Source organism: Podarcis tiliguerta (assembly GCF_965153285.1).
Source record: "Podarcis tiliguerta genome assembly, chromosome: 5".
In the NCBI taxonomy this organism is placed as follows: domain Eukaryota; kingdom Metazoa; phylum Chordata; class Lepidosauria; order Squamata; family Lacertidae; genus Podarcis; species Podarcis tiliguerta.
In genome coordinates, this window is record NC_139538.1 from 63,003,112 (window position 1) to 63,029,218 (window position 26,107).

Consider the following 26,107-nt stretch of genomic DNA (forward strand, 5'->3'; position numbering starts at 1 on the left):
TCCTTCCTTGCCAGGAAGAACACTCTGCTCCAAGTGCTGGTGGTTTTGGGATGGCAGAATTTGAAGGATGGACGTTTTGGACAAGAGAACTAAGAGCTGCTGGGTTGTGGTTATATCTGTATCACATCACCAAAATCTGCTTATAAGTTTCCTTGAGGATCATATATACGTATGAAAAACATGTGCTCTCTAAAAACTATTAATATGATATTGCTTGGCATGATAGCAAGTAGGGATATGATTAGAGCTATTCATGTCTGCCATCTGATGTGATTACAATTGCGGAAGGAGGGAGAGCAGGATAGTGCTTCCTGCCCTCACTTTCTCTTTGCCCTGAGCACAGGCTTCTCACACGTTAAGGACAATTTCCACAGCGGAAGAGTCCGCTTCAAGCGATGAGGTTCTCATGTCTGTGCAGACACAGACAACAAGCGTGTGACAGAGGAGAAGCACGACCTCATTCTTCCCCCTTGCACAATTATAATTACATCCTTGGGAATACACAAATACAGCCCTTGTTTACCAGTATATGACAAAAGTGTTTTGCTATACACACATGCTTATGTTATAAATGGAGCGTTTGGCATGCATGTACAGGATCGCTATAATAATAATAATAATTTATTATTTATACCTCGCCCATCTGGCTGGGTTTCCCCAGCCATTCTGGACGGCTTCCAACAAAACACTAAAATACAATAACCTATTAAACATTAAAAGCTTCCCTAAACAGGGCTGCCTTCAGATGTCTTCTAAAAGTTTGGTAGTTATTTTTCTCTTTGACATCTGGTAGGAGGGTGTTCCACAGGAGGGGTGCCATTACCGAGAAGGCCCTCCACCTGGTTCCCTGTAACTTAGCTTCTTGCAGTGAGGAAACCGCCAGAAGGCCCTTGGTGCTGGACCTCAGTGTCCGGGTAGAACGATGGAGGTGGAGACGCTCCTTCAGATAAATCATTCTTATTTCATATATTAAAGAACATCAAAATACTGTAGGACGATAATCTCACTTTGTCTATGTGATGATTCACAAGCAAAGGTTTGATACACATTGCTAACGCCTGTTGTCGTGTTTTTTTTGGTAAGGTTATGGTTAACAGAGACCATTTCATTTCTAAGCAATTCCCATAGTTTCATTTGCAGTATGGAGATAAGCAGTGCAGTGCACACATAAAGTACATGAATATACTCTGAGTTTATTCAGGTTACAAGCATAGATCAAGCCTAGTCTTGGGGTAAAAATGGATCTCTTGGCACACACAGCATGTCACCTTCAATGCTACAATAAGCAGGGATGGCAGGTGCTGCCCCTGTTATTTTGCTAGTCATTTCTGTCATATCAAAAAGTGAACTTGCATCTTTTAGACATTCATCTGAAAAAGTAGATAAGGAATTTTCACAAGGTTAAGATTTCCTGTTTGGTTAGAGCCTTAGTTCTGGAGAGCCAGTGTGGTGTAGTGGTTAAGAGCAATAGACTCGTAATCTGGGGAAGTGGGTTCGCTTCCCGGCTCCTCCACATGCAGCTGCTGGGTGACCTTGGGCCAGTCACACTTCTCTGAAGTCTCTTAGCCTCACTCACCTCACAGAGTGTTTGTTGTGGGGGAGGAAGGGAAAGGAGAATGTTAGCCGCTTTGAGACTCTTTCGGGTAGTGATAAAGCGGGATATGAAATCCAAACTCCACCTCCTCCTTCTTAGTTGGCATCCTAGAATAAGTTCATCTTGTTCTTTGTCCAAAGTGCAGACCAGCTTGATCTTCTACTGTATACGCAGCACTATTTACTGTCATTAGTCTCCTGACCAAAGTGCTACGTAGCTTATCTTTGATTCCCAACTAAGTATGATATTGCTTATTGCTCTTGTTTGCTAAGACCACATCTTTCATAACAGGCCATTGCTTCCCCCTGCCCCCACTTTTTAGAACTATGATAACCATTTATTCATGACCTGTAAAGTGGTACATATGCTGCTAATAAACAGATCAGAGGAGAGAGTTTGTATAATTGGATCCAGACCTCTGTCTTCCCTCCAGAACCAGTACCAGAGTTACATATAGCTAAACAAGCTATAGCTTAGGCCCCCAAAATATTTAAAGGAAAAAACACCTGGATGTACATTTCCAAAATATAAGATAAAAAACAAATAAAATAAAACCTACATACAGCAAGAGTGTTTGTGTTGTGTAGGCTCCTATGATGTAAGTAATGGGCCCCGCCTGCTAGCCTGCTCCCTAATATATTACTGGTTTGCTCATTTCTATATATAGGGTGCCTACATTCTGCATGGACTGGTTCATGGCAACATGTAGCATGCAGCTGCAGACTGCAGTGCAGCGCAGTTGGATGTAGGTCAAGCTGTTGTACCTGTTACCTAATACTAAAATACACATTTTGTGGCTTTAGATACCAATTAGGTCTATAAATTACCATATAGCATATGTTCAACACAAAAAACAGTGACAATGTGTTGTTGACAAAGGACAGCTGGACATATAAAGGGCTCCATTACCTTCAGTGGCTTAGGGCCTCATCAAACCTAAATCGAGTCCTTTCCAGAACAGCTGATGGACAACAGAGCTGGCACATTATTCTGGCTCTTCCACCCCATCTCCTTTCTGCCATTTTGCTCCCTCATTGCTGCGAGCCCAGTCTTCTTTGTCCTGCCCCTCCAGCTTCTGCTTTGCCACTGTTAAAGTGGTAACAGCTATGGCGGTGATGTGATAAACCTCTGCACCATTAGGCCAATGGATATCGAAGCTATTGAATCCAGTGTTATAAAGACAAATAATCTTGTCACAGCGGAAGGTGGCTGGCCCCCGTTTGGGGTAGGAGCTGAAATTTGTGCCAGGATTATGCAAGGTCCTGCTTCCACCCACCTTGACGCACCTGTTGTGCATGTCACCAGGGCTGACATTCCCACACCTTATGCAAAGATCTCGGAGAGCTGCATACCTCAAGTAAAAGATATAATTTTTGAAGAAAATGTTAAATATCTAGTACTGTGTATGCTGTATGTGGATGTTGTTCTTCTGGAGTTAAAAATAAAAGTTCCTTCCTCAGACTGAGGCATGCTAGACTCAGTGGCCCAAAGTTCATGTGCTGTCGTGGCTAGAGTGTCTTTTAAATGTCTAACTTACTAGAGAGTCTCTTTTCAATTACTAAGTTACTTAGTAATGCAAACCTTCAAAAAAATCTAATACAGTGGTACCTTGGGTTACAGACGCTTCAAGTTACAGACGCTTCAGGTTACAGACTCCACTAACCCAGAAATAGTACCCCGGGTTAAGAACTTTACTTCAGGATGAGAACAGAAATTGTGTGGTGGTGGCGTGGCAGCAGCAGGAGGCCCCATTAGCTAAAGTGGTACCTCAGGCTAAGAACAGTTTCAGGCTAAGAACAGACCTCCAGAACAAATTAAGTTCTTAACCTGAGGTACCACTGTAAGAATAAATTCCAGTTGCTTTGGCCAAACCATGGGAGTATGCTCACTCTCCAAAGCTACCTTGCTCAGAAAGCCTTGCTCTGAAGAAGGACTCCTTTCCTCAGCAAGGCAGGGGAAGCAATGGCAGTGCCATTGCTGCCGCCACTAGCATTTAACTACAGTTAACAAGCCAGGTGAGATGAGAAGAGAAGGAGGTATGGAAGTTGCAGTGGTGGTGGAGGAGGGCACAAGATTACTCTGGCAAGCCAGTGATAGGGACTCAATGGGTCGTGTCTGCTGATGAGACAAGTGAGATGAAAATTACAATCTCCACCCTCTGCAGCAACTGGAATTAATCAGCTGACCCTGATTAATTCCCCACCCACTTGCTGAGGGAAACACATGTGGAAGACTAATCGACCGGCAAGAGAAAAGTGGAAAACGATCGCTACATTTAAGTTGGGTTTTTTTAGCCATAACCATCACAGACATGACAAAATTCACTTCATATTCTTTCATGAAACAAGAAATAAGTGATGGCTCAGTACAGAACCCTACAAACACATTAGAATCTCAATTCTGTTTCCTTCCCAAACTTTACCTGAGCTTTTCAGACTCGGGATTATGAAGATAAGAGAAGGGACTTCTGTTGATTTGAGTGTTCTCTATCAAGCCTTTATTGATAAAAACGTGTCCTTTTGTCATATTTTGATGAGCCATATCAACACTCTGTTGATTAGAAAATAGGAAAACCATTGAGATACTGGTCATCACAGCACAAACAAGATGTTAACATGAGAAGGTTGGGGGGGAATCAACAAAGATCCCTGTGGTATCTTAAAGAACTAACAGATTTATTGTGGCATATGGACTAGAGTTCACTTCACTGAATACATGAAGGTTTGTCTTCATTCAGCTGGCAAGGAAAACTGTAAACAGTGGGGCCAAATAGCTTTGAGGTGCAAAAAGCAGTTTTATGTTAATTCCATTTAAAGCTAAAGATAAACAGAGTGATCATTCCTCGGTTGCAGTAAATGTGAATGACACAACCATTCTGAGCTTTGCTGGATTAATTTAGACTTGTAGCATAGCAGGAGACCATTGTCTCAACTGAAGCCTAAAGAAACAGAATCAAACATCCTGAGAAGTTCTAATTCAACAATTTCAGACTGCAGTCACATTGATAATTTCTCACATTATCACAGACTGTCCTTTTCGTATTTTATAACCGTTTGGCCCATAGTGATATTTCAGAGCCCCCCCCTTTACATTCCCCCCTTTTCCGTCAGTAACCATATACTATGTATATGTGACAAATGATAATACTTCATGCATCTGATGAAGTGGACTCTAATCGATGAAAGGTACCATCCCTGCTTTTGCAGTAACAGACTGTCAAACCAAAGGTGAGACTGTTCTGTACAGGGGTGCCAACTTGAATGAAATATTGGCTGGGCCAAGGTAAGTCCTGCCCCGCACAATCAATCACATGATAGGGCACACACATACACCATTTGAATGGCTATGCCCATTAACATTGCCCCGCCCCGTTCCTCAAATATTTTATTGGGGAGGCCAAAGGGACCTTGGCCCCTAGAAGTTGACTCCTATGGTTCTGGAAGATCCGCAAACACCTTATTGGTAGTCTAGATAACTAGGTGGACTACCAAAACTAACTGGGAGTTGTTATGGGAGCAAGCTCATATATCTCTACGTATTCACTTGCTTTAATTTATGCTCATTGGCTCACTTTGATGCTGTGCTTACCTGTGGACCTTGGGATGCTGGGCTGTAGGCCCAGAGAGGGGAGATGCTTTGGAGACTGGGCCTCACCCAGTGGTGGAGGAACCCTTTCCGACACCTGGGGCGGGATGCCAAGGGCGGGGCAAACCCCCTGGTGATGCATGCGCACCCTCCGCCGCTCTACAGCTGGGGGGAGGCAGCGGGCCATCTTGTGACCCCCCCTGGGCGGTGCCTGGGATGGCCCCCCATTCATACACCCCTGGCCTCACCAGCCAGGTGTGCTGGGAGGTTCTGGGTAAACTGATGTATGTTGTTTTGTGCATAAGGGATGTATACATGTTTGCTTTGGTGCCGACAAGCCAGCTCCTTGCTGTGGTGTCCATCCTATGTCTGTAAAGGGCTGGGACACCTGGCAGGCTGATTTGCTGTAAGTCCATACCCTTCTTTAATAAAGCACTAGAACTTAACACTCTGGCGTTTTTGACATCCTTCTTTGGTCTCCCTGTACCCACTTACTCCCACAAGCTCACCTTTGGACTAGTGGGTCAGGACACCAACACAGCCAACTGTTGGCAGCAGCATAAGAACATGGACAATGATGCACATCAGACTACTTAACATGTTCAAGCAACACTAGCTCAGATGCAGTCATGAATTCGCATCCAATGCCAGCAGTTTCTAGGCTAGGAATCTACACTGTAGTTCTGCACATGCTCACATGGACAGTGGAAGTAAAGCTCACTGAGTTCAATGCCGCTTACTTCCAGTTGAGCATGAGTAGTGATGCTCATCAAGTTGCACATTTCATGACAAACAGACAAGTAGCAGCACATGCACTGCTTAAACGTTCGACTTCCAAAACGTTCGAAAACCAAAGCACAGCTTCTGATTGGCTGCAGGAAGCTCCTGCAGCCAATTGGAAGCCGCTGAAGCCCTGTCAGGCATTCGGGTTCCAAAGAACGTTTGTAAACCGGGACACTCACTTCAGGGTTTGTGGCGTTTGGGAGCCAAAACGTTCGACTCGCAAGGTGTTTGGGATCCAAGGTACGATTGTACTTTAGATTTGTACTGGTCTGATTATCTCTTTTAATTAGCCAATGAATGTATATAGAAGATTAAGGAACTGCTTGATAGTTTTATTAACTCTCAAAATAAGTCTCCCAGTTCATCTTAACCTTTTCATAGACTATCACCAACTCCATAAATATTTCCCTACAGCATGCTGCAGGAGACTTGTCAAGCACTAAAAGTGAGAGGCTGGGGTGGTTCTTACCTCTAGGATCCCATTGACAATGGCATTCAAGGATGGCTTTATAAGCCCCTTCCCTGCTATCATGAAGAGAGTGTATTGAAAATACCCTGCAGGCCCTGAATGGGTATGAACTGCAGACAGTATTACGTTGTCATGCTGGTAGAGATCGCCATATCTTTCCTTCAACTGTTTCATTACCTAAGGACAGCAATGGTGCAATTACTGCATTTTCTGATTTGGTATGTTTATTAGATTAGTTGAAAAGAAAAGAAGAAGATGATGTACCTGGTATGGAACCTTATAACTTTGACTTACAAAGGATGTGCTCTACCACTGAGGTACCATTTCTGGCAAGTTGGAAAATAATACTCCACAAACCTCATCCAGTGGCATCCTAAAGGCTAACACATTTACAATGGCATGGGTTTTTTGTGGCAAGATTCTACTTCCTCAGGTTGTTCAGCAAAATTAACCTCAGAATAGTCATTTCAAGAGGTTGTTAAAGGCATTAAAGCACTCCAGGAACAGAAGGCACAGCTAGAAATGGAAAGACTACCTGGGTTTCTTCTGCTGAGCAAAACACACTGGAATAAAATAGAAATCTTTAAATAGATGAGTAAAATATATTGTATTAAAAGAGCTGGAATTATATTATGTATTATGAGTTATGAATATATATATACCTTCACAAACATTCAAACACTCTGTGACAATAGACAAGGCGTGAATCCAAATATATGCCTTTCTTTATATAAGGTCATGATTTTCTGTTACATTTTCTTCCTCACTCACCACATTTTCTCTTTTTTTCTTACTTCACAAATATACTTCTTTTGATTTAGGATATTTTATAGTGGATGTAAGATCATTGTAGATCTCTCAGCTCTTGGCTTGCAGGAGCTGTTATATTTGCACCTACAATATATATAGACATCTCAGGGATTGTGGTGGTTAAGACACCATACATTGTTCAAATCGATTGTTGTGCTGCACACACACACACACCATATATTTATGCCCATCACAATTCCATATATAAGGGAGTAGGGGAGAGAGACAATTCTTTGAGGCCAATGATTTTCGGATGATATAAAAACCTAAAAGGAAAAAAAGAAAAGAGAGCTACTCTATCTCACCCCTGCCCCACACTTACCTCCAGCCTAAGCCTTTGAGACATCATTCCTATCTCAGCAGTAACATACAACACTCGTTTGCTCCAGTCGTCGGGCTCTGCTATGATGAATGCTCTACAGTACAGTCGTGAGATAATGCCAGCACCAACCTGATCTGGATTCACATAGCCCATCTACAGGGGGACACAACATCTCCTTAGCCACACACAATGTGCAATCCCATACTTATTTATTCAGAAGCAAGTCTCCCTGCATTCAATGTTTCTAGGCCATGTCGCTTTTGTACTGTATTTACCCATAATTCCTTTCTTTTCCATTATGGCACTGAGCTATGGGTTTGTTTTAACCCTGCACCCCACCCCCACAAAAAGTCTTTTTCAACATCGTATTTTCTATCAAAATATAATTTAAATGTTTATTTTGATATATTTCAGCATGCTAAGAACTGCACTGCAACATTTGCAGAAGTGTGAAACCCAGTGCATATCTAAGAAGTTCAGGTCACTTCATTCAGGAATTTGCAACAAATGAATTGCTCCAGCATCCTTAATTAAACAGAGCTTACTCCGGGGCAAGAGTGCACAATGCTTTTGTGTACTTGTAATGCCTTGATACGCATTGGGGAAGGCTCTTCTCATTTCTCCTGCCCTGGCTTCTGAAGCAAAGCGTGTTAAAAAAGGAAACATAGCAGTTTCTTTCATAGTGCATACACATATAGTAACATACTGTCAGGGACCATGATGAGGAGGGCTGCACTGAGGAAGAATGGTGGGAGCCACCACCTCCTCCTCCTCCTCCTCCCCTTCCTGATCCTGAATCTTCTCAGGAGCAGGAAAACAGTATAGATTTGGAACAGTGGTTTGCAGAGGGGCATAGTTCAGAAGGCAGAAGCTGGGAAATACTGGATGGGGAACAGCTAACAGAAGAAACACTAGGAGAGAGAGAGTTAACAGATTCACAGTCTCTGGAGAATATCCACCCCTCTTCCCCAAAGTCCCAGAAAGCTCAGAAAGTGTGAGAACTGAAAACACAGCGGCTCCAAATTCAGATTACCAGATGTAGGAGTGACGTAGATTAATAGGGACAGAGGAGGGAGAAACCTTAATTGGGAGCACCGCCATCCTTCACTGTGTTTATTAAAGAAACTAATTGGTAAGAATTCTCTTTCATTTGATCTGCTCATTTGTGGCCACGGGGGAGGAAGCCGATTCCCTGAAGCCTGACACATACTTCTTATCATTATAATGCTTTTAATAATAATAATAATAATAATAATAATAATAATAATAATAATAATTTGTATCCTGCCCTCACTCCTACAAGTATATGGGAATCTGATGCAAACAAACCCCATTACTGTCATCGTTATTTCAAATTATAAGTTGCTTCCCACAAATCCAGTGACAGGGCATTACTACTGAAAAGGCCTGCCTTCTCTGAGTCCTCCTCTGGGCTACTGCCAGAGGGAACACATATAAAAGAATCTCCAAAGATGGCCTCAGGTCCTGGGCAGGCTCATTTGGGGAAAACCATTCCAGAAGGCATTTCTGGATTTATTATATAAAGGCCTTGTAGAGTGTCAAAAAAAGAAGAATGAAAAAGCTGAAAGGGGGTGGAAATGGGCTTGTGCTTTCAGTGAAAAGAAGAAAAAAAACTCAGATCGGGTACTTACAAAAGGTATCTCTGCTACAGGGCTGGTACAGTCAGCTCGACCAACACCAATCATATAGCCAGCTAGAGAAGGTATGAGAATAATACTGCAATTAGAAACAGAAAAGAACAGGACACTTCTTCCAATGCAGGGGCCCAGGGCAAGACAGATGCCACTTGCCACTTAAAAATATACAGGCACACCTTGGAGAAAGTATAGGTTCAGTTCCAGACCACTGCAATAAAGCGAATATTGCAATAAAGCGAGTCACACAATTTTTTTTTAATTTTTTTTTTGGGGGGCGTTTCCCAGTGCATATAAAAGTTATGTTTAGACTGTACTGCAATCGATTCAGCCAGCACCCACTGATGTCAGGGGTGGGAGGGAAAGCCCTGTCTCCAGCCCTAGTCAGCTCCATTTCCTCTGCCAGAAGAGGACCACCAGCAGCAGCAGCAGTGGGGAGGCGTGGGGCTTCCTTGTCCCAGAAGCAGCTGGGCTGCCTGCAGCTACACCTGCATCCTCATAAGGAGCAGTATCTGAAGTGAAATACAATAAAAAGAAGTATGCCTGTATCTGAACTAGGCTAGAACCCTTCTCACTGACACCTTTTTTTCTGTGTGGAGGGACGTTTTCGTTTGGTTTGGTGCAGTGGAATGTTCAGTCATGTGATCTTGCACCTCTGATAGAGGTGCAGTCCAGACAGGATTTACCAGTTTGTTGAAAACAAGGTCTAAATATGAAGGAATATTTGTTCTGCTTTTCTGTCGGAAGGACTACCATTGTCAACTGTTAGACGTATGTGGCTGCTTTTGCTTTAATTCGCCTCACCAGATGAGGTGAAAATGTTTTCTGAATATAATGTAATCTGGGCACCCCCAGCTATTTGGGGGGCACATTGCCTTCGGGCTGATATGAGTTATTTATTTTGGTATTCTGATACCACCTTTCAGGGCAGAAAGGCCCTTCCAAAGCAGCTCATTATATGGAAGTAATTCATCAATTAAGATACTTCTCGATGCTAAAGCAGCAGTTTACAACCAAGTCTGAGCTACAGTAAGTCCTTCTCAAGTGTAATAATTAGTTACACAAACATTAAAATAGAAATGTTCATAATTAGCACAAGAAAAATATAGTAACAATATACAGTCATACCTTGGGATAAATACGCTTCAGGTTGAGTGCTTTCGGGTTGCGCTCTGTGGTGACCCGGAAGTAACAGAGATGGTCAAAATGAAGTCACACGCATGCGCGGAGGTGGCGAAACGCAACCCGCACATGTGCAGACATGCTGTCGTGTCTTACGTTCTGTTCAGGATGCGAACGGGGCTCCAGAATGGATCCCGTTCACATCCGGAGGTACCACTGTATAACATATTAAAACTGAACACCAGGGTAAAACAGATCAAACCCAGACTGTATTATTTGGTGCAATGGCAACTGTAAAATGCTACTATTGCTCCCTGTTCACATTGGGATAACTCCTTGACTGTGACCAGACTTAAGGATATTACCTGATTGAGGCATTCTACTCATGGCTAAGGATAGCACATGAATGGGTGTGGCATTTGCCCTCCTAGGTGGGTCATAAGAAAAGGGTTAAATGATTGTGAAGTGATTGGCCAGTGGGAACCCAAGAGGAGGAGTTGAGAACTGAGAGTTGGAGAAGGAAGAGGGAGGATAAGTCTGTGGGTTGGTCGAGTTGTGTTGTGAGAGACTGAGAGAAACTGATAGGAGGAGTCAGATAGACAGTTGAGACAATCAGTTAGCAGTTATTAAGAAATGTATAAGCCGGTATAGAAACTAAGATTAAGAAACTGACAAGAAAAATTATCTGAAACCATAAGCTTGTTAAGGCTTATAAAATAAACTTGTTTATTTGATTTGATGTTAACAACTGTCTGGACTCTGTGTGTACCTGAGAGAACCGGGTTTGTGGCAGCGGGAAAGCAATCACAGTGGTGGCACAGGGATCAATAGACCGTCAAACGTCCGGGGACCCTGTGTGATCGCCACAATGGGGTATTTGCCAAAGAGTCTTTTTCCGTACAGTGCAAACATCTGAAGGAAACTTTCACGCTTACAGTCACACAATCTGGGACATTATTAGAGATTTCATTAACTTTTTCTTTAAGGGGCCACAAGACCTTCATTGTTTTTGCTACAAAATATTAACAGAGCAACACTTCTGGAAAATCTTTAACTTTGAGGGAGAATACACATGACCCGCAACCCCAGAGTCAGCCATGACTGGACCTAATAGTCAGGGGTCCCTTTACCTAACCTAACCAGGGTTACCTTTACCTTACACAAGGAAGGTAACTGATGGATAAATATCAGCCACTGCACATCTGCTATGTGCTACAATACATAAAAGTAGTTCTATTTCCATATCAGCACACCACAAAGTAGAAGAAAAGCTTGTGCAAAATAAATCAATTTGCATTGGAACAGAAAATACTAGAAGAGAGTGTTAATGATTGTCGGAATGGATTAAGGCAACTTTGTACACACAATGTTGCTCAGAATCTTTCTTCAGAATGCTGCCATTCACCACCAAATCTCTTAGGTAGCACAATATAGATATTACAAGACATTAAGTAATTGTTGTTACCATTTTTCTCACTGAAGAAATAGTGGACAACGAACAGTGCCACAAGAACCGCTATCACCAGCACCACAAAGACAGTGATGACAATTGCCAGCCGTGAGAGAGTTGTCTTAGGCTTTTTCATTCTGAAAACAACACCTATAAAAAGGGAAGTAGAGGTAACTGGTAAAATAGAAGAAGTAAAAATCCTGAATGATGTATCACTTCACAACTTTGACTATTGCCTACGTTGTGTGTACAGAACCTGAAGAAACAACTAGTTCTCTCAAACTGAAAAAACAACAACAAAACATCCTTACCTTATTGTAAATAGTTGACTGAAATCAAAGACGAATTATTCTGGAAATTTGGATCTTCCTTGCTAAACGGTGCAGCCTTTGGTTCTTCTTTTCTGATCACACCTTTACAGACACCTCAAAATTTCTCAAGCTGTGAAAGAAACATATTAAAACAGAATGACAACTTTGTGAGACTTTTGTAAGGGTATGAAATGTATGTGCAAGTTACTTATGGACCTCGCCACCATGCACATTATGTCAATGCTCGCATATTTATATATATATATGGCCAGCTATCAAAAATGACATATTTGGTGCTGTTTCCTTGATAAGGTGCACTGCATTAGCTAAAAGCAAGAGATCGCTAACACATGATCAGCTTTCATCTAGCCCTTGAACTTTCTGGCATTTATTGCATTTAGGTTGCGAAGTTCAGCGATCAACAGATACAGATTATTCTTTGGCCCTTTCAAAAGCAAATCAGGCACAGCACTGATTTTTATCAGGTCACTGATTTTTCACTACCTTTGTTTCTTACTCCTGGCCCCAGCTTCTTAAAATGTCCAATAGCCAGAGACAACTTTTTCCTTGTTGTGGATTAAAGTGGCAGCATTAAGACAGTGTATGGGAATGTAAGAAGGGGGTAAAGGCAGGTGCTAGTGACTGGGGGGAGAAATGCAGGGAGGTTGTGGACAAGAAAAGTCAAGAAAGCCCACAAGGGGAGTTGATCTCACAGACTTCACAGGTAATGGAGGCAGAACAAATCGGGAGGAGACTGATATGCATATGGCTTATAGCCTTCTCACAAATGAAAACAGGTTTGGAATATTGCATCAAGCAGCCACTTTGTTAATTATAAAGAAGATCCAAGGACAAATCATTGCAAAGATAAGATTAGGCCAAGCAGCCTCGTTGCTATCTCTAAGGGTAAACTTTGTTCATTAAAGTCTTAATCTGAACTGCTTTGCAACTATACGCAGTAATAACCTTTATGGTACTGGTCACAGCCTGATCGCTGGCTCTGTCTTTGTATTATTAGCTGAGTTTCAGCAGGCCTTTTTATATCATCAGCTTTGCTTTGGGATAGGGGAGTGGAAATGTGACCCAAGGGCAGGGCCGGATTTAGGTTTGATGAGGCCCTAAGCCACTGAAGGTAATGGGGCCCTTTATATGTTCAAGCTGTCCTTTGTCAACAACAAATTGTCACTATTTTTTGTGTTGAACATATGCTATATGGTAATTTATGGACCTAATAGGTATCTAAAGCCATTTGCACATAACAGAATATGTATTTTATCAAAGTAATTGATGAACTGAAATACAGTTAAGAAGAAGTATATTAATAGTGAAATACAATTAAGAAGTATACTAATAGTAAAATAATTATAAATAAATTATGTATTACATGAAATCAATCAGTAGGCATAAGATTCATACCCTTAGTCTATGCCATAGCTGTCAACGTTTCCCTTTTTTAAAGGGAAATTCCCTTATTCCGAATAGGATTCCTCGCAAGAAAAGGGAAAAGTTGACAGCTATGGTCTATGCTGCCTGATCATCAGTCTACAAGCTCTCTTTAATATTAGGTAACAGGTACAACAGCTTGACCTACATTCAACTGTGCTGCACTGCAGTCTGCAGCTGCATGCTACATGGTGTCATGCAACCAGTCCATGCAGAATGTAGGCACCCTAAATATAGAAATGAGCAAACCAGTGATATTTTAGGGAGCAGGCTAGCAGGCGGGGCCCATTACTTACATCATAGGAGCCTACACAACACAAAACACTGTTGCTGTATGTAGGTTTTATTATATTTATTTTTTATCTTATATTTTGGAAATGTACATCCAGGTTTTTTCCCTTTTTATTTTTGGGGGGGCCCTAAGCTATAGCTTGCTTAGCTTATACATAAATCCAACACTGCCCCAAGTTGCTCTTTCCTAAATTCAGCTGCATTGAGGGAGCCCTGTGGGAGAGGAAGAGGGAGATCTGAAATAGATGGAATGGGGGAGGCCAGAAAGCCATCTGCAAACCATCAGTTAAGACCTCTGGCTAGTGGTCCCTTCTGCAACAGCATGCTGGGCTGGGAGGAAGGAGTGAAAGAAAGTGTGAGAGGAATGAGGATAACTTGATTCACTCTTTATTTTGAAGCAATTTAACACACCTTTGCTCCTGAACCAGTGCTCGGATTGGAAGTAGATATATGTCCATGTATCTTTGGTCACATCCATGCCATATATGAAAAGTGCAAGGCTTTCCCCCAAAGAATCCTGGAAACTGCAGTGTGTAACTGCCACAGAGCTACCATTCCCAGCTACTCTTAACAAACCACAGTTCTTGGGATTCTTTGCAGGAAGTCATTAACTTTAAATGTGCCCACTCATGTGGGCATGAGTCTGCACACAGCCCAACTACTTGCAGTTTATGAGGCAGTTCAAGGGCTGTCTTTCTCTTCTTTTATAGCAGGGATGGGGAACCCCAGGTTCAGGGGCCAAATGTAGTCACCCAGGCCTCTCTTTTTGGCCCCAGGAGTAATGCGTCCTGCTAACCTAGGCTTAGAATTGTGGATAGAATTGTGTATATAGAGACCTCTGGCTTTTGCCTGACTGGAATGTAGGTAAGAGTCACAAGAAGTGATCTATTCACTTTTGCCACTGCCCAGACTCACCTTTGCCCGCAAAAGAAGGAATGTTGCTCAGAAGCCAAATAAGGGCCCTCATTCATTTTGCAGTTAAGAGCAGTGCTTTTTCTCTTAAAAAAATGTTTAGGGGTACTCTGATTTTCCTACTCATATTAAAATACAGCCCTCAATGAGGCCAAACTTAGATTCACAAAAGGTTTAGGGGTATGCGTACCCCTGCGTCCCCCCAGACAAAAAGCACTAGTTAAGAGAAGCTAGGAAGCATCTCATGGGTCTAGAATTGACTTTGAACATGCTCCAGGAAGCAGTCATACATCATTATGTGAAGTTCCTTTCTGGGGAACTCTGTTGGGGCAGGGAGGTTAGCAGCTCCTGTGTATGGATGAGGGCAGCCATATTTTTCCATCTAATTTTTGTGGTAGCGATATACTGTACAAATGATATTGGGGGGGGGGGGGGCAGAAAGATGGCCACACTCATTGGTATATGGAGGTAAATGGTGCATATTTTTTTCTCAGGAAGGAACTGTATGTTGCAACATGTAGCTTCTGGGGGAAATCATCTGGGGAGATTTTCAGATGTATATTCAATGCATATGGCACTATCTAGCTGCTCCAAGTAGCTTAAAACAGATCCCTTGGATCAGTGGTTCCCAACTATTGGTTCATGGACCCCAGTGGGTCTGCATAACTCAACCATGAGGTCTGTGGCATTAGGGCTTTTTTTCAGCCGGAACTCACTGGAACTCAGTTCTGGCACCTCTCAGCTGGGTGCCACTGCCATGAATCATTCATTGCAAGTTCTGGCACCTTTTTCTCTAGAAAAATAGCACTGCTTGGCACCATTCACATAACAAAAACAACCATAGGGATATCAAAATTTTCAAAAGTAGAGAGTCCATGGTTTGGCTTTTAAAAAAACAGAGGGTCTGCAGTACTTAACTAATTGGAAACCAGTGCCTTAGATCATCTCATAATACTTTTAAATGATTTTAAAATAAATAAATTAAACAATGCTGATTTTTAAGGGTTTTTCAGCTTGGGTCTCATCTTGCATGGAAACAGGTCAAGAGGTTGTAAACTTTATCTGCACTGTTAAAGACAGATCATCTAGAGGAGAAAGTCAAGCATCTTGAGAAGGTGATTCAGAACCTTGCAAAGACATAAAAGTTATCCAACTGAACTTTTATCTCGGACTTCATTTCACTATGACTTATAAATGTTTCAGCCCTGTGTAAAACTGCACAAGAGTGCAATGGGGGAGGTAAAGCTTGCTTAGTCAGCTTTTTGTCTGTAATTTGATGACACACAGAGATGAAATGCAGAACTTTCTACACTGTAATTAATGTTTGATAAATTACAGGTCTTTTAGTTGCTTGATCAATTTCATTTTAATACGCCTTCCATATTATCAAAAGCTCAACATCAATGCCTTTCTGAAATGTTGAAGGAAGAGTATTTTCATTTTCATCTGTATTCTGTATACAGTGGCACACACACAGTGAATCATTAAATTGTGGAATTCACTGCTAGAATATATGTAGTGATGGTCACTAATTTACATAGCTTCAAAAAGGGATGAAAGAAATTCATGGAGGATAAGGCTATCATGGGCAGGGTATAAAAAAATTATTGTTATTGTTATTATTGTTGGTCACTTGTCATGATTAAAAAGCATCCCGTTTCGTTCGACATTTGGCAACCCTAATTGGCAGAAGCACCTTGTGCAACATGTGCTTTTGGCAACTTAGTCTCACTCACTGGAGTGGTGAGTGGGTTTGCACATTCCTATGACCCTTGTGAGTGAAGCCATCGGGAGTCTGGTACTCCCAGCAGGGTCACCCAAGGCAGTAAGGTCAAAGGGGAGCAGTTAGACAAAGAATGATCCAAAAAGTCCTCAATGGCAGAACAGGCGGATGATAACAAGCAGTATGTTACAATGGCTGTGAAGGCAGATGAAGGCTGCAGCAGATAAAAATCTACCGTCGTTGTGACACTCATGCCATTGGAGTAGAGCCTTCCTGGATTGTGACTAATATTTTACAACAATTTGGGCATAATTTCTGAACTAGAATTTTGTGTTGGATTTAGCAGGTGGAATAAGAAAGGGGAGATTACAGCAGAAAAAAGGTGATATCCACTACTGCTTTTTAAAAGTTCCTTTTTAATTTATCCATGTTAAAATTATAAATTATACTAAAAATAAATTACATACTATATAACTAAAAAAATACTTTTAAAAATGTAGTATAAACACCAACAACTGGGAAACACTGGCCTGTGAGTGTTCCAATTGGAGAACAGCCTTTACCAAAGGTGTCATGGACTTTAAGATGATTTAAGAACTCAGGATGAAAAGGAGAAACATGCTAAGAGGAAGGCATGTTTGCCAAACCTTTGCCATGATCAGCTCCCACCTGGAAACCTACGTTCCCACTGTGGAAGGACATGCGGATCCAGAATTGGCCTCCACAGTCACTTACAGACTCACTGTTAAAACCGTGTTCATGGAAGACAATCTTGCCTGGCTATGAGCGATCACCAAAGAAGAAGAAGAAGAAGATTTGGTAAAGACACTCCTCCCTGGAAGAGAGGGGAGTGGTTGTGGGCGGGAGCCCGAGCACTGCCCCTAGCAGGGGGCGTCAGCCCCCTGCCCCTCCCATTCACCTGGCTGGTGCCCACGCCCATCGGCGGGCACCCAACCAGGTGCCGCCGAGGGGGCGTGTTCTGCAGCCTATATGCTGCGGCGCCAGCCCTCCCCTCAGCCCATTCTCCGTCGTACCGTCGAGAGTCACCCACCCTCCACTCCCTTTTAGCTCAGGGTCTAAGCTTTTCCTTGGCCTTGCTATGGACCTTAGGTTGGTCACCCTGGTTGTCCGGGGGGCCTGGTAGGAATTTTTCCATTTGGCATTAGGCCTTTTGTTTTTTTTGCCTACCTCGTAGCAATCGTCACAACTTTCGTGGTATTGGTGGGTGGGTTAGGCATTGGATTAATGTGTTGTGGTGTGTTGAAGGGCTAGGTGTGGCCATCGCCTATGCCTTCAATTTTTGGGTATTCCGTTAAAGTAATCTGGCGGTCGTGTATTCTGTCCGATGCCTGCTTGGCGGGAGGCCATGGCACGACCCTCGGTGACATCAGGGGAGAGTCTATAGTTGGATTAGCATCAACAGGCTCCACCTACTGGTGATTCAACCCCCTCTGTTGTGGACATCCAATGCCTAAGCCAATATCTTTTTACTGCTGTAACCAATAAAAGTTGTGGCCTTTCCTTGCCCATAAACCTTATATCACGTGTCCTTGTGTATTCATTCCACTTTGCGGGGGTCGGGTCCTCGAACCACAACCTAGTAATTTAATATTATTTGGAACAATTAAACTTGTGATATACAGTGGTACCTCGGTTTACAAACTGTCCTCTTTATGAATGATTCGGTTTACGAACTCCACAAAACTGGAAGTAGTGTTCCGGTTCGCGAACTTTACTTCGGTCTACAAATGGAAGCCTAACGGTGGAAGGGCAATGGTGGTGGGAGGCCTCATTAGGGAAAGCGAGCCTTGGTTTAAGAACGGATTTGGTTTAAGTACGGAATTCAGGAACGGATTAAGTTCGTAAACCGAGGTACCACTGTATTCACATACAAAGCTTTTAAAAACATGTCTTGGACTTATTCTATTTTTTTATTCTATCCTTTTAAAAGATAAGAAAACTATTTTTAACTGGATTGAAAACTTGTGAGCTATGCAGAACAGAATGTATCAACTTTGATAAGATATGGATAGCAATCAGAACAGAACTGTTATATTTTTCAGTGTGTTTGTTTGTGATTGGTTTTTGCTTACAGGACGCCAAAAAATCAAAGAAGCAAGTTTGGTCTGGCAGATGACCAATGTGAGCAATCTGAACTTTTGCTACTTTATGTTTCAAACTTTGGCCCTAATCAAACAGAGGATGTTCACGTTCATGTGAAGAGACAACTCAGTCCTGGATCTTGGCAAAGAGGAAGGTTGTTTCCACAACTGGATTTCTGGATCCTATTGGATAAGACAGGGCTTCACCATCCCCGGTGTGCACAAAGACATTTCTGTCTCAGAGGCAGCTCAGAGAAGGCAATTGTGGAAGAAAGATTGCAGTAGATTGCGGAAGAAAGAAAAATTGTGGAAGAATTGCAATTTTGGCAGAGAAGTCAAGGCAGAGAAGCCAATTTGGGGTGGGAAAGGCTTAGAACTTAGACTATGGAACTGAGAAGACCAAGGAGATAAATGGGGGGCGGGTATTGCAATTCACAAAAAGGATTACAATTCAGAGAAGTCTTAATATAGAGAAATGTGTCACCACCATTCACTTTCCCGTCTACTTCTGCTTGTTACAGGATCCATAGCCCGGGTCCCGAGTGTGTGTGTGTGTGTGTGTGTGTGCATATCCCCCACCCTTGGTGTGTCTGAATTAAGGGTTTGTCTGCCGAGGTCAGATAATTCCTTCACTTCAGTTTTGATTCCTCATTTCCAGGGTTATTCTTCACTAGGGAGAAAATACCCTTGCTGTAACATTTAGCAAATAAAACTGCGAACAATCATTTTCGGTCAGATTGTTTATCCCAATATCCTTGCATTTCCCATTTGCAAAGAAAGGATCCTGCGCTCTGTGTCTCAGGCCTGATTAACCTGGGCATGCACAGCAAAGCTGATGTTTAAAGTTCACAATCTAGTTCCACCCTAACGGGTTTGTGACAACTTGTTACCCCACAGTCTTCCAGCGACTTAAAACACTATTAAAAGCATAATTAATTACACCATAAAGCAGAATAAAAACAACCCCCATAACAGCTGCAGAAAGCTTTGATAGTGCACTAACAACAAAAGAACATCACTTTCAATCCAGCGAAAGCCTGAGGAGGGAGAGGGAGAAGATAAATATTTACCTGGTGCTAAAAAGGATAGTTTTGGACAGGGAGCCACAACTGAAAAGCCCCTCTCCCTTGTCACCACCCTCTGAGGGGACTGTACATGACAACAGCATTCATTTTGACAATAACAGAGACACACTTGAGCAGGTCAGTCCTAGGGACTTTCAGTCGCTCAGATTGCAATAAAATTTACTTCCAAAGAAATGCACAGGACTGTAAACATGATTATTATCTATTTACATAGGAGACATTTAATCAATGAGTAAATACGGAAATAAGGCACCTGCAATATCAGATAGGAGCTCTGCTGGATCTCTTACAAGACCTGTCTAGTACAGATTCCTGCTCCCCACAGGGCTCAGCTTACAGTGGAAGGTAACTCTGCTGGAGAGGAGGGAAAGTTCTTCACTCAAAGCTCACAACATCAAAACAACAAAACAAAACAAAACAGGGCTAACATGGTGCTCATGGAGAAACAAAGGAATTCTGAAAGTTACAGGAGATATCTATGCCACAACATACATCTAATCTATACATCTTCCAAACATCGCTGTGAAGCATCAAGACAAAACCACTCTCTCAAGAAAGTCGCCTCACACTCCTTCCCTTCTCTTCCTACTCAAGCACAGCAAGTGGCAAGCTAGTGATCTGAGTTTCTGATAATTGTTTGGCCATCCTCTTGCTCCTCTTTTTCCTCCCCCATAAAAGATTATGGTTGATATTTCTAAGGAATGACCTAGTTTACTTTTAAAAGGAAGAGACTCGAATGCAGCATACTCACTTATTGCATGATCCCACGAGATGGGTGCTCACAGTAAGCTGCCTCTTGCTTTTGTGTCTTAAATATACCTATGTAAGTAGCTATTATGAGGACTCTGACCCTCCCAGCAAGTGACTCATTAGCTTCCCAACTCAGTAGGCGTCTCTAAAATGGGAAACCTCTGCCTGGGCTTTACCACTAGGGCACAAGGTAAGGATCATATGACAGAATACTCCTCTATCCCAAAACTACCACTAGTATAACTAGCCCTCAAAACCCTCTCCCCAGAAAAAAACTAGACTTGAAGGACAAGAGTTATAGCCTGTCAGGGACTGATCAGATGGGGCAGAGTGGTGAAGACTGCCACTCCAAGAGGCTTCCAAGGTGGGGGCAGATGAGGATGGCATGGACCCAGGTTTGGTGTGTGGGAGGGGGTGGGGTGGGTGGCAAACAAGACACACCCCAGAAGAAGAAGAGGGGAGTTTGTAAACAATGGAGAGTGAGGAACAGGAGCATGTGCTAGTCCTGAACAGAGATAGGAGTCAGGTGTGCTAGATACAGTACAGAAGCCAGTTGACAGGAAGGTTTGCTAGGGTAACTGGGTATCAGGTGACATAAAAAGGGAGTCTTTTAGCAAGGTGTGCTGGGAAGAAAGAAGGAGAAAGTGAAAAAAGACTGGGACCCATCTTGGGCAGGCTTGCTGAAGCAGTGTCAGCATCGCCCTTGAGCCAGTGCCACTAACTGGACTCATCCACTTCAGCCCCGACTGGGCTAGGTGAGCTGGGTAGCACTTCCAGAGACCACCACCTGCACAGGAACAGGTCAAAGTGCTGTGGACTCACAGCTTAGAGTTGTGAGCACCGGATTCACTTCCACAAGTAGACAGTCGTTGCACAGCAGAGTACAGCAGAGTCTAGCATATATAAACAACTCGGAGAGCAGCTCTGTAGAATATCTTCTTTATTCTATCTACAACTATTATACAACTATATACAGAGCTAAATGAGCTTAAGCATAAGGATGCTAAACCGCACTGAGTGTCTGCAGCTGCTCTTAGCAGCAACCTTATCTAAACACACAATCTCTCTCTAACACTCTCTCTCTCCGACACACTGACTGACTGACTGACTGACTCTCTGGCTGACCGACTCACTGACCGACTCTTTGATGTGGTGCTGGAGCAGAATAAGTAGAGAGCAGAACACGCCTCCTCCTCTCTGCAGAATCAGCAGACTCCTCAGGAGATTCTTGGATATGGGAGGGGTGAAATCTCCTCAGGCAGGTTGGGAGAGATGCCTTGGACTCCAAGGCTGCATTGCTGTGGGGGGATAAGCAGCTCTTGAAAGGACCATGCTGTAAGATCTGGACTCCCTCCATGCAGACTGAAGGTCTAAATAGGCAAATAAACCCTATTTCTTAAAGCTACGACCAGAGTCGTCTTTCCCATTGGGGTTACTGGAGTGTTGCCTCAGGGTGCCGGCCTCTCAGAGGTGCTCCAGCAAGTGGGGGAGCTGCATGGCTTTGCTCGCGGCCTCCCGTTTCCCTGCACGCCAGCCAGCTGCACCTTGCCAACCATATGGCTGGCGTGCAGCTTCCTTCCCAAGCCTCGGCGGGAGGAGAGTAATCCCTGCAGAAGCTTAGGGTGGCAGCTGCACCGTGCCAACTATGTGGCTGGCTGGCATGCAGCTCTCGCTCTCTCTCACTTTTGCCTGCCCGGCCAGTGGGAAGAGTGAGGTGGGCAATGGCGAGGGGGAAGCAGAGTGCAAGGAGGAGGAGGGTTGAAGGAAGGAAGGAAGGAAGGAAGGAGAAGAAGAGGAGGCGGCACCCCCTGACTTGCTCCGGTTCTTCCTCCTGTATCCTGCCTGGGAGCCACCCCACCACGCTGGGTTTGCAGCCCTGCTTGCAGGGTCCCCTTGCCCGTCCTGTTCAGCTACATCTAGCCAGAGCCGTTAGTAGCAGCAGCTGCTGCCCTGGTTTCTTTCTCTCCCTGGAATTGTGCCCCGTGTTTAAAGGTATGGGCAACTCTATCCCGGGGAAGGGAAGCCTCCTCCCTTCCTCCTCCTCCTCCTCCTCCTCCTCCTCCTCCTCCTCCTCCTCCTCCTCCTTCTTCTGTGGGCTCCTTCTCTGCCCCCCCAACCCACCAAGAAGGTCCCTAGGGGTTGTAAAGCAAGCCAGGCCATTTAGTACCTACCCCATTCATTTCAGCAGCTGGCCATCACCCACTCACTCCAAGCCCTGTGAAAAATATCACCATTATTATTATTATTATTATTATTATTATTATTATTATTATTACTACTACTACTAGTACTGCCCTCCACCCATAGATATCAGGGCGGCTCACAGTCTGAAACTACGGTACTATGCACATGCTAAAAACTAGAACAAAGGCAAACCAAATGAAGCCAGCAACCTTCATTCTCCCTTATTTGTGAAACAAGCCTGTTAATTGCCTATCCAACTAAAAAAAAAAAGACACTGAAGGTTTTTGAGATCAATGCAAGCTAAAAAGCATTGCAGGGGGTTGGGCTAGATGACCTGCAGGGTCCCTTCCAATTCTATGTTTTTCTGAAAAACACACACACACAACCAAACTATGGTCCCTCTGCAGTCCTCGCCCCAAGCAACTGTGTGAGAGACTTCCTTCCCAGAAAGTGTGTCTTGACTTGCTACCTGTGGTTTTTGGTCTCTTGTCAGCCCCCTCCCCCCAATCTATTCTCCAATATTACATTTTCCTCCGGTTGAGACTTAAAACAGAAAGCCCTAATTCCCAGCTGTGTTTCTTGCTGCAGTCCTACTGTCTACTCAGAAGTAAGGTCCTATTAGATTCAGCAGAGCTTACTTTCCGGTAAATGCTGGTAGGCATGCAGCCTTTGTGACCCAAGTTTTGGGTCCTTTTTAGGTTCAGGATGTCACTGCTTTACACACCCACCCACCCACAATATTTGAAAAAGTCAGCTTTGTACTTAAACACAAATTGGCCTGGAACTTAATTGTGTCTTTATTAATTTATTTAAAGAACAACAAACTGGTGGTTGCTTTAACTTTTGGATATGTGGTGATTTGAATCATGAGTATGAATTAGAACTGCTGAATCTTGAATGAGTCTTGCTTTGGAATTGAGGACTTCAATAGATTTTTCTTCTGCCTTTTCATTTTTTTTCATTTTCTTTTCATTTGTTCTAAGGGGTTGTTAGAGATAATGTGTAAGTGTGGTTTCAGCTCCCTAAAAAAAAAAAAAAAGGACAACAACTCTGGGGAACCTTTCCTGAAAAAGGTCAACAACTTTGGGGTCCCCCCCCTTAAAAAAGGTTGAAAACTCTGGGAAATGTGGGGGGGGGGGCGGGCGCCGGAGGGATCTTTGCACTACAGCACTTGATATGCTTAAGACAGTCCTTGTTAGAGGGTTTTTTTTCCTCTGTGTAAAACCAAATCAAATAATTCAAATCAAATCAAATTATTACAAAACAACAAACAGCAAAGCTTGTGGGTGTTTTTCCTTCAGGCAAATTCAAACTGCAGCTTTTCCTGCTTTTGTAGTCATGACCAGCTGTACCCAATCTGCCCAAAGCTCACAGAAACTGTTCTTAAAGGTACAAACATCTTTACTGTTTCTTTGCAGAATGACTCCCAACACTCCCTCTCATTCAAACAGAAACAAACAAAACAGTACTTTCAACATATACAAAACATATTTATACATCATGCACAACAATTCCTAATTTTGTCACTAGTTGTGCATGTTTCTCGAAAGTTAGTGCTTTCATAAATATATCAGCCACATTTTGCATGCTCTCACAGTATTTCAGCATTATCAGGTTTTGTTTAACATTTTCGATTACATTTTGATACTTAATTTCTAAATGTTTGGATTTATTTTTAAACTGCTCAGAGCCAGCCAAAGTTATTGCAGCTTGATTGTCTTCCCATATTTGAACTCGATAATCACATTGTATATCTAGATCACTGAGGATTTGAATGTAAAATTTTATTTCATTACACAACTCTGATAAAACACAGTATTCAGCCTCTGTTGAAGATGTGGTCATGATTCCTTGCTTTTTGGACTTCTAATCTATCAGGGAATCCCCAAATTGAAACCATACCAGAAATTGATTTTCTATCAGGCAGGTTGGCCCAATCGCTGTCAACGTAACACTGCAATTTTGTAGACCCTGAAGATGGTAATCTTAAACAATAATCAAGTGTATGTTTTAAATACCGGAAAAATACGTTTTAAGCCTTTCCAGGCATTTTCTGTGGGATAGCTTACTAGTCTGCTCAGTATTCCAACTGCATAATTCAAATCTGGTCTGCTCCACAATGAAATGTATAATAAACTTCCAACTATTGAATGGTACATTTCAGGATTTACTGGTTCTGTGCATTCTCCTTCCTTCTTGAAAAAACCTATTTCCATTGGGGTTTTTACTACCTTGCTGTTTTGCATATTGTTTCTTTCGAGTAATTCCTTTATTTTATCTTTTTGACTCAACAAAAAACTTCCATTGTTTGTTCTTTGAATTTCTAGACTGAGATAATTTTTTACTGGTCCCAAATCTCTTACTTTAAATTCCTTTCTTAGTTATTCTGCAAATTTTTGCACTTGCTTGTCATTTTTTGTAGAATAAAGCAAATCATCAGCATAAGACAAACATAATGTAAAGGTAAAGGTACCCCTGCCCATACGGGCCAGTCGTGTCTGACTCTACATTTGTGTGCTCATCTCGCTTTAGAGGCCGTGAGCCGGAGCCGTCTGAAGACACTTCCGGGTCAAGTGGCCAGCGTGACGAAGCTGCAGTTGGTGAGCCAGCACCAGCGCAGCACAAGGAAATGCCGTTTACCTTCCCGCTCTAAAGCGGTACCTATTTATCTACTTGCACTTAAGAGTGCTTTCGAACCGCTAGGTGGGCAGGAGCTGGGACCGAACTACGGGAGCTCACCCCGCTGTGGGGATTCGAACCGCCGACCATGCGATTGGCAAGTCCTAGGCACTGAGGTTTTACAAGCAATTATCAGCTAAGCTGATATCTGTGTAAAAGCAATTATCAGTGTACAAGCAATTATCAGCTAAGCTTCTTTTAAAGCCAAGATTTTTTAAAGCATTATCAAGATGCTCATTCCAATTTCTAGCTGATGGTTTGAGCCCATAGATTGCTTTGTGTAACCTATATACAGAATTCTGTTCAACTGCCTCAAATCCTGGTGCTTGTTTCATAAAAATTTATTCATGCAGATTTGTGTTAAGATAAGCTGTTTCAATATCAAAATGATTTACCTTAAACCCACATTGTGCTGCAATAGCTAGCAATAAACGTACGCTTTCACTCCTTGCAGTAGGAGAAAAGGTTTCATCAAAACTTTCACCTTTTCTTTGAGTAAAGTCTCGTGCTACCAGTCTAGCTTTGTACTTAACACTACCATCTGCCAAGTGTTTTATTTTATATACCCATCTACAGTCCACTGCCTTTTTTTCCTTCTGACAATGGCTCAGTAGTAAATACATTATGCTCTGCCAAATATTTCATTTCTGTTCTCATTGCATTTTTCCATATTACTATTTCCTGGTGTGGTAACTTTAAAACCTCCTCATAATCAGAAGGTTCTTTCTTCACATCAACAGTTTTAACTTCTTGTATAGTAAACCTTTCTGCAGATACCCCCTTATTCCTTCTTTGTGATCTTCTAACTTGAACACTTATTGTTCTACCCTCTGAGAC

The 26,107-nt window shown here is 42.7% G+C and overlaps 1 protein-coding gene across 4 annotated transcripts in view; it reads right to left on the reverse strand.

Annotated features, from left to right (window-relative positions):
• The window catches only part of ASAH2 (N-acylsphingosine amidohydrolase 2), a 38,937-nt gene extending 18,425 nt beyond the window's left edge, over window positions 1-20,512 (reverse strand). Inside the window, exons 1-8 of one of the 4 annotated variants that reach the window (XM_083443678.1) lie at window positions 20,409-20,512; window positions 19,911-20,008; window positions 12,102-12,231; window positions 11,806-11,940; window positions 9,216-9,277; window positions 7,564-7,716; window positions 6,432-6,608; window positions 4,017-4,144 (exon numbers count right to left, since the gene is read on the reverse strand). In XM_083443678.1, the coding sequence (XP_083299804.1) occupies window positions 4,017-4,144; window positions 6,432-6,608; window positions 7,564-7,716; window positions 9,216-9,277; window positions 11,806-11,926 (641 nt within the window). In that variant the 5' untranslated portion in view covers window positions 11,927-11,940; window positions 12,102-12,231; window positions 19,911-20,008; window positions 20,409-20,512. Of the gene's footprint in view, window positions 1-4,016; window positions 4,145-6,431; window positions 6,609-7,563; window positions 7,717-9,215; window positions 9,278-11,805; window positions 11,941-12,101; window positions 12,232-19,910; window positions 20,012-20,404 lie in introns of all 4 variants that reach the window. The other 3 variants (XM_083443677.1, XM_083443679.1, XM_083443680.1) reach the window with 3 other exon arrangements.
• Between the last annotated feature and the right edge of the window lie 5,595 nt (window positions 20,513-26,107).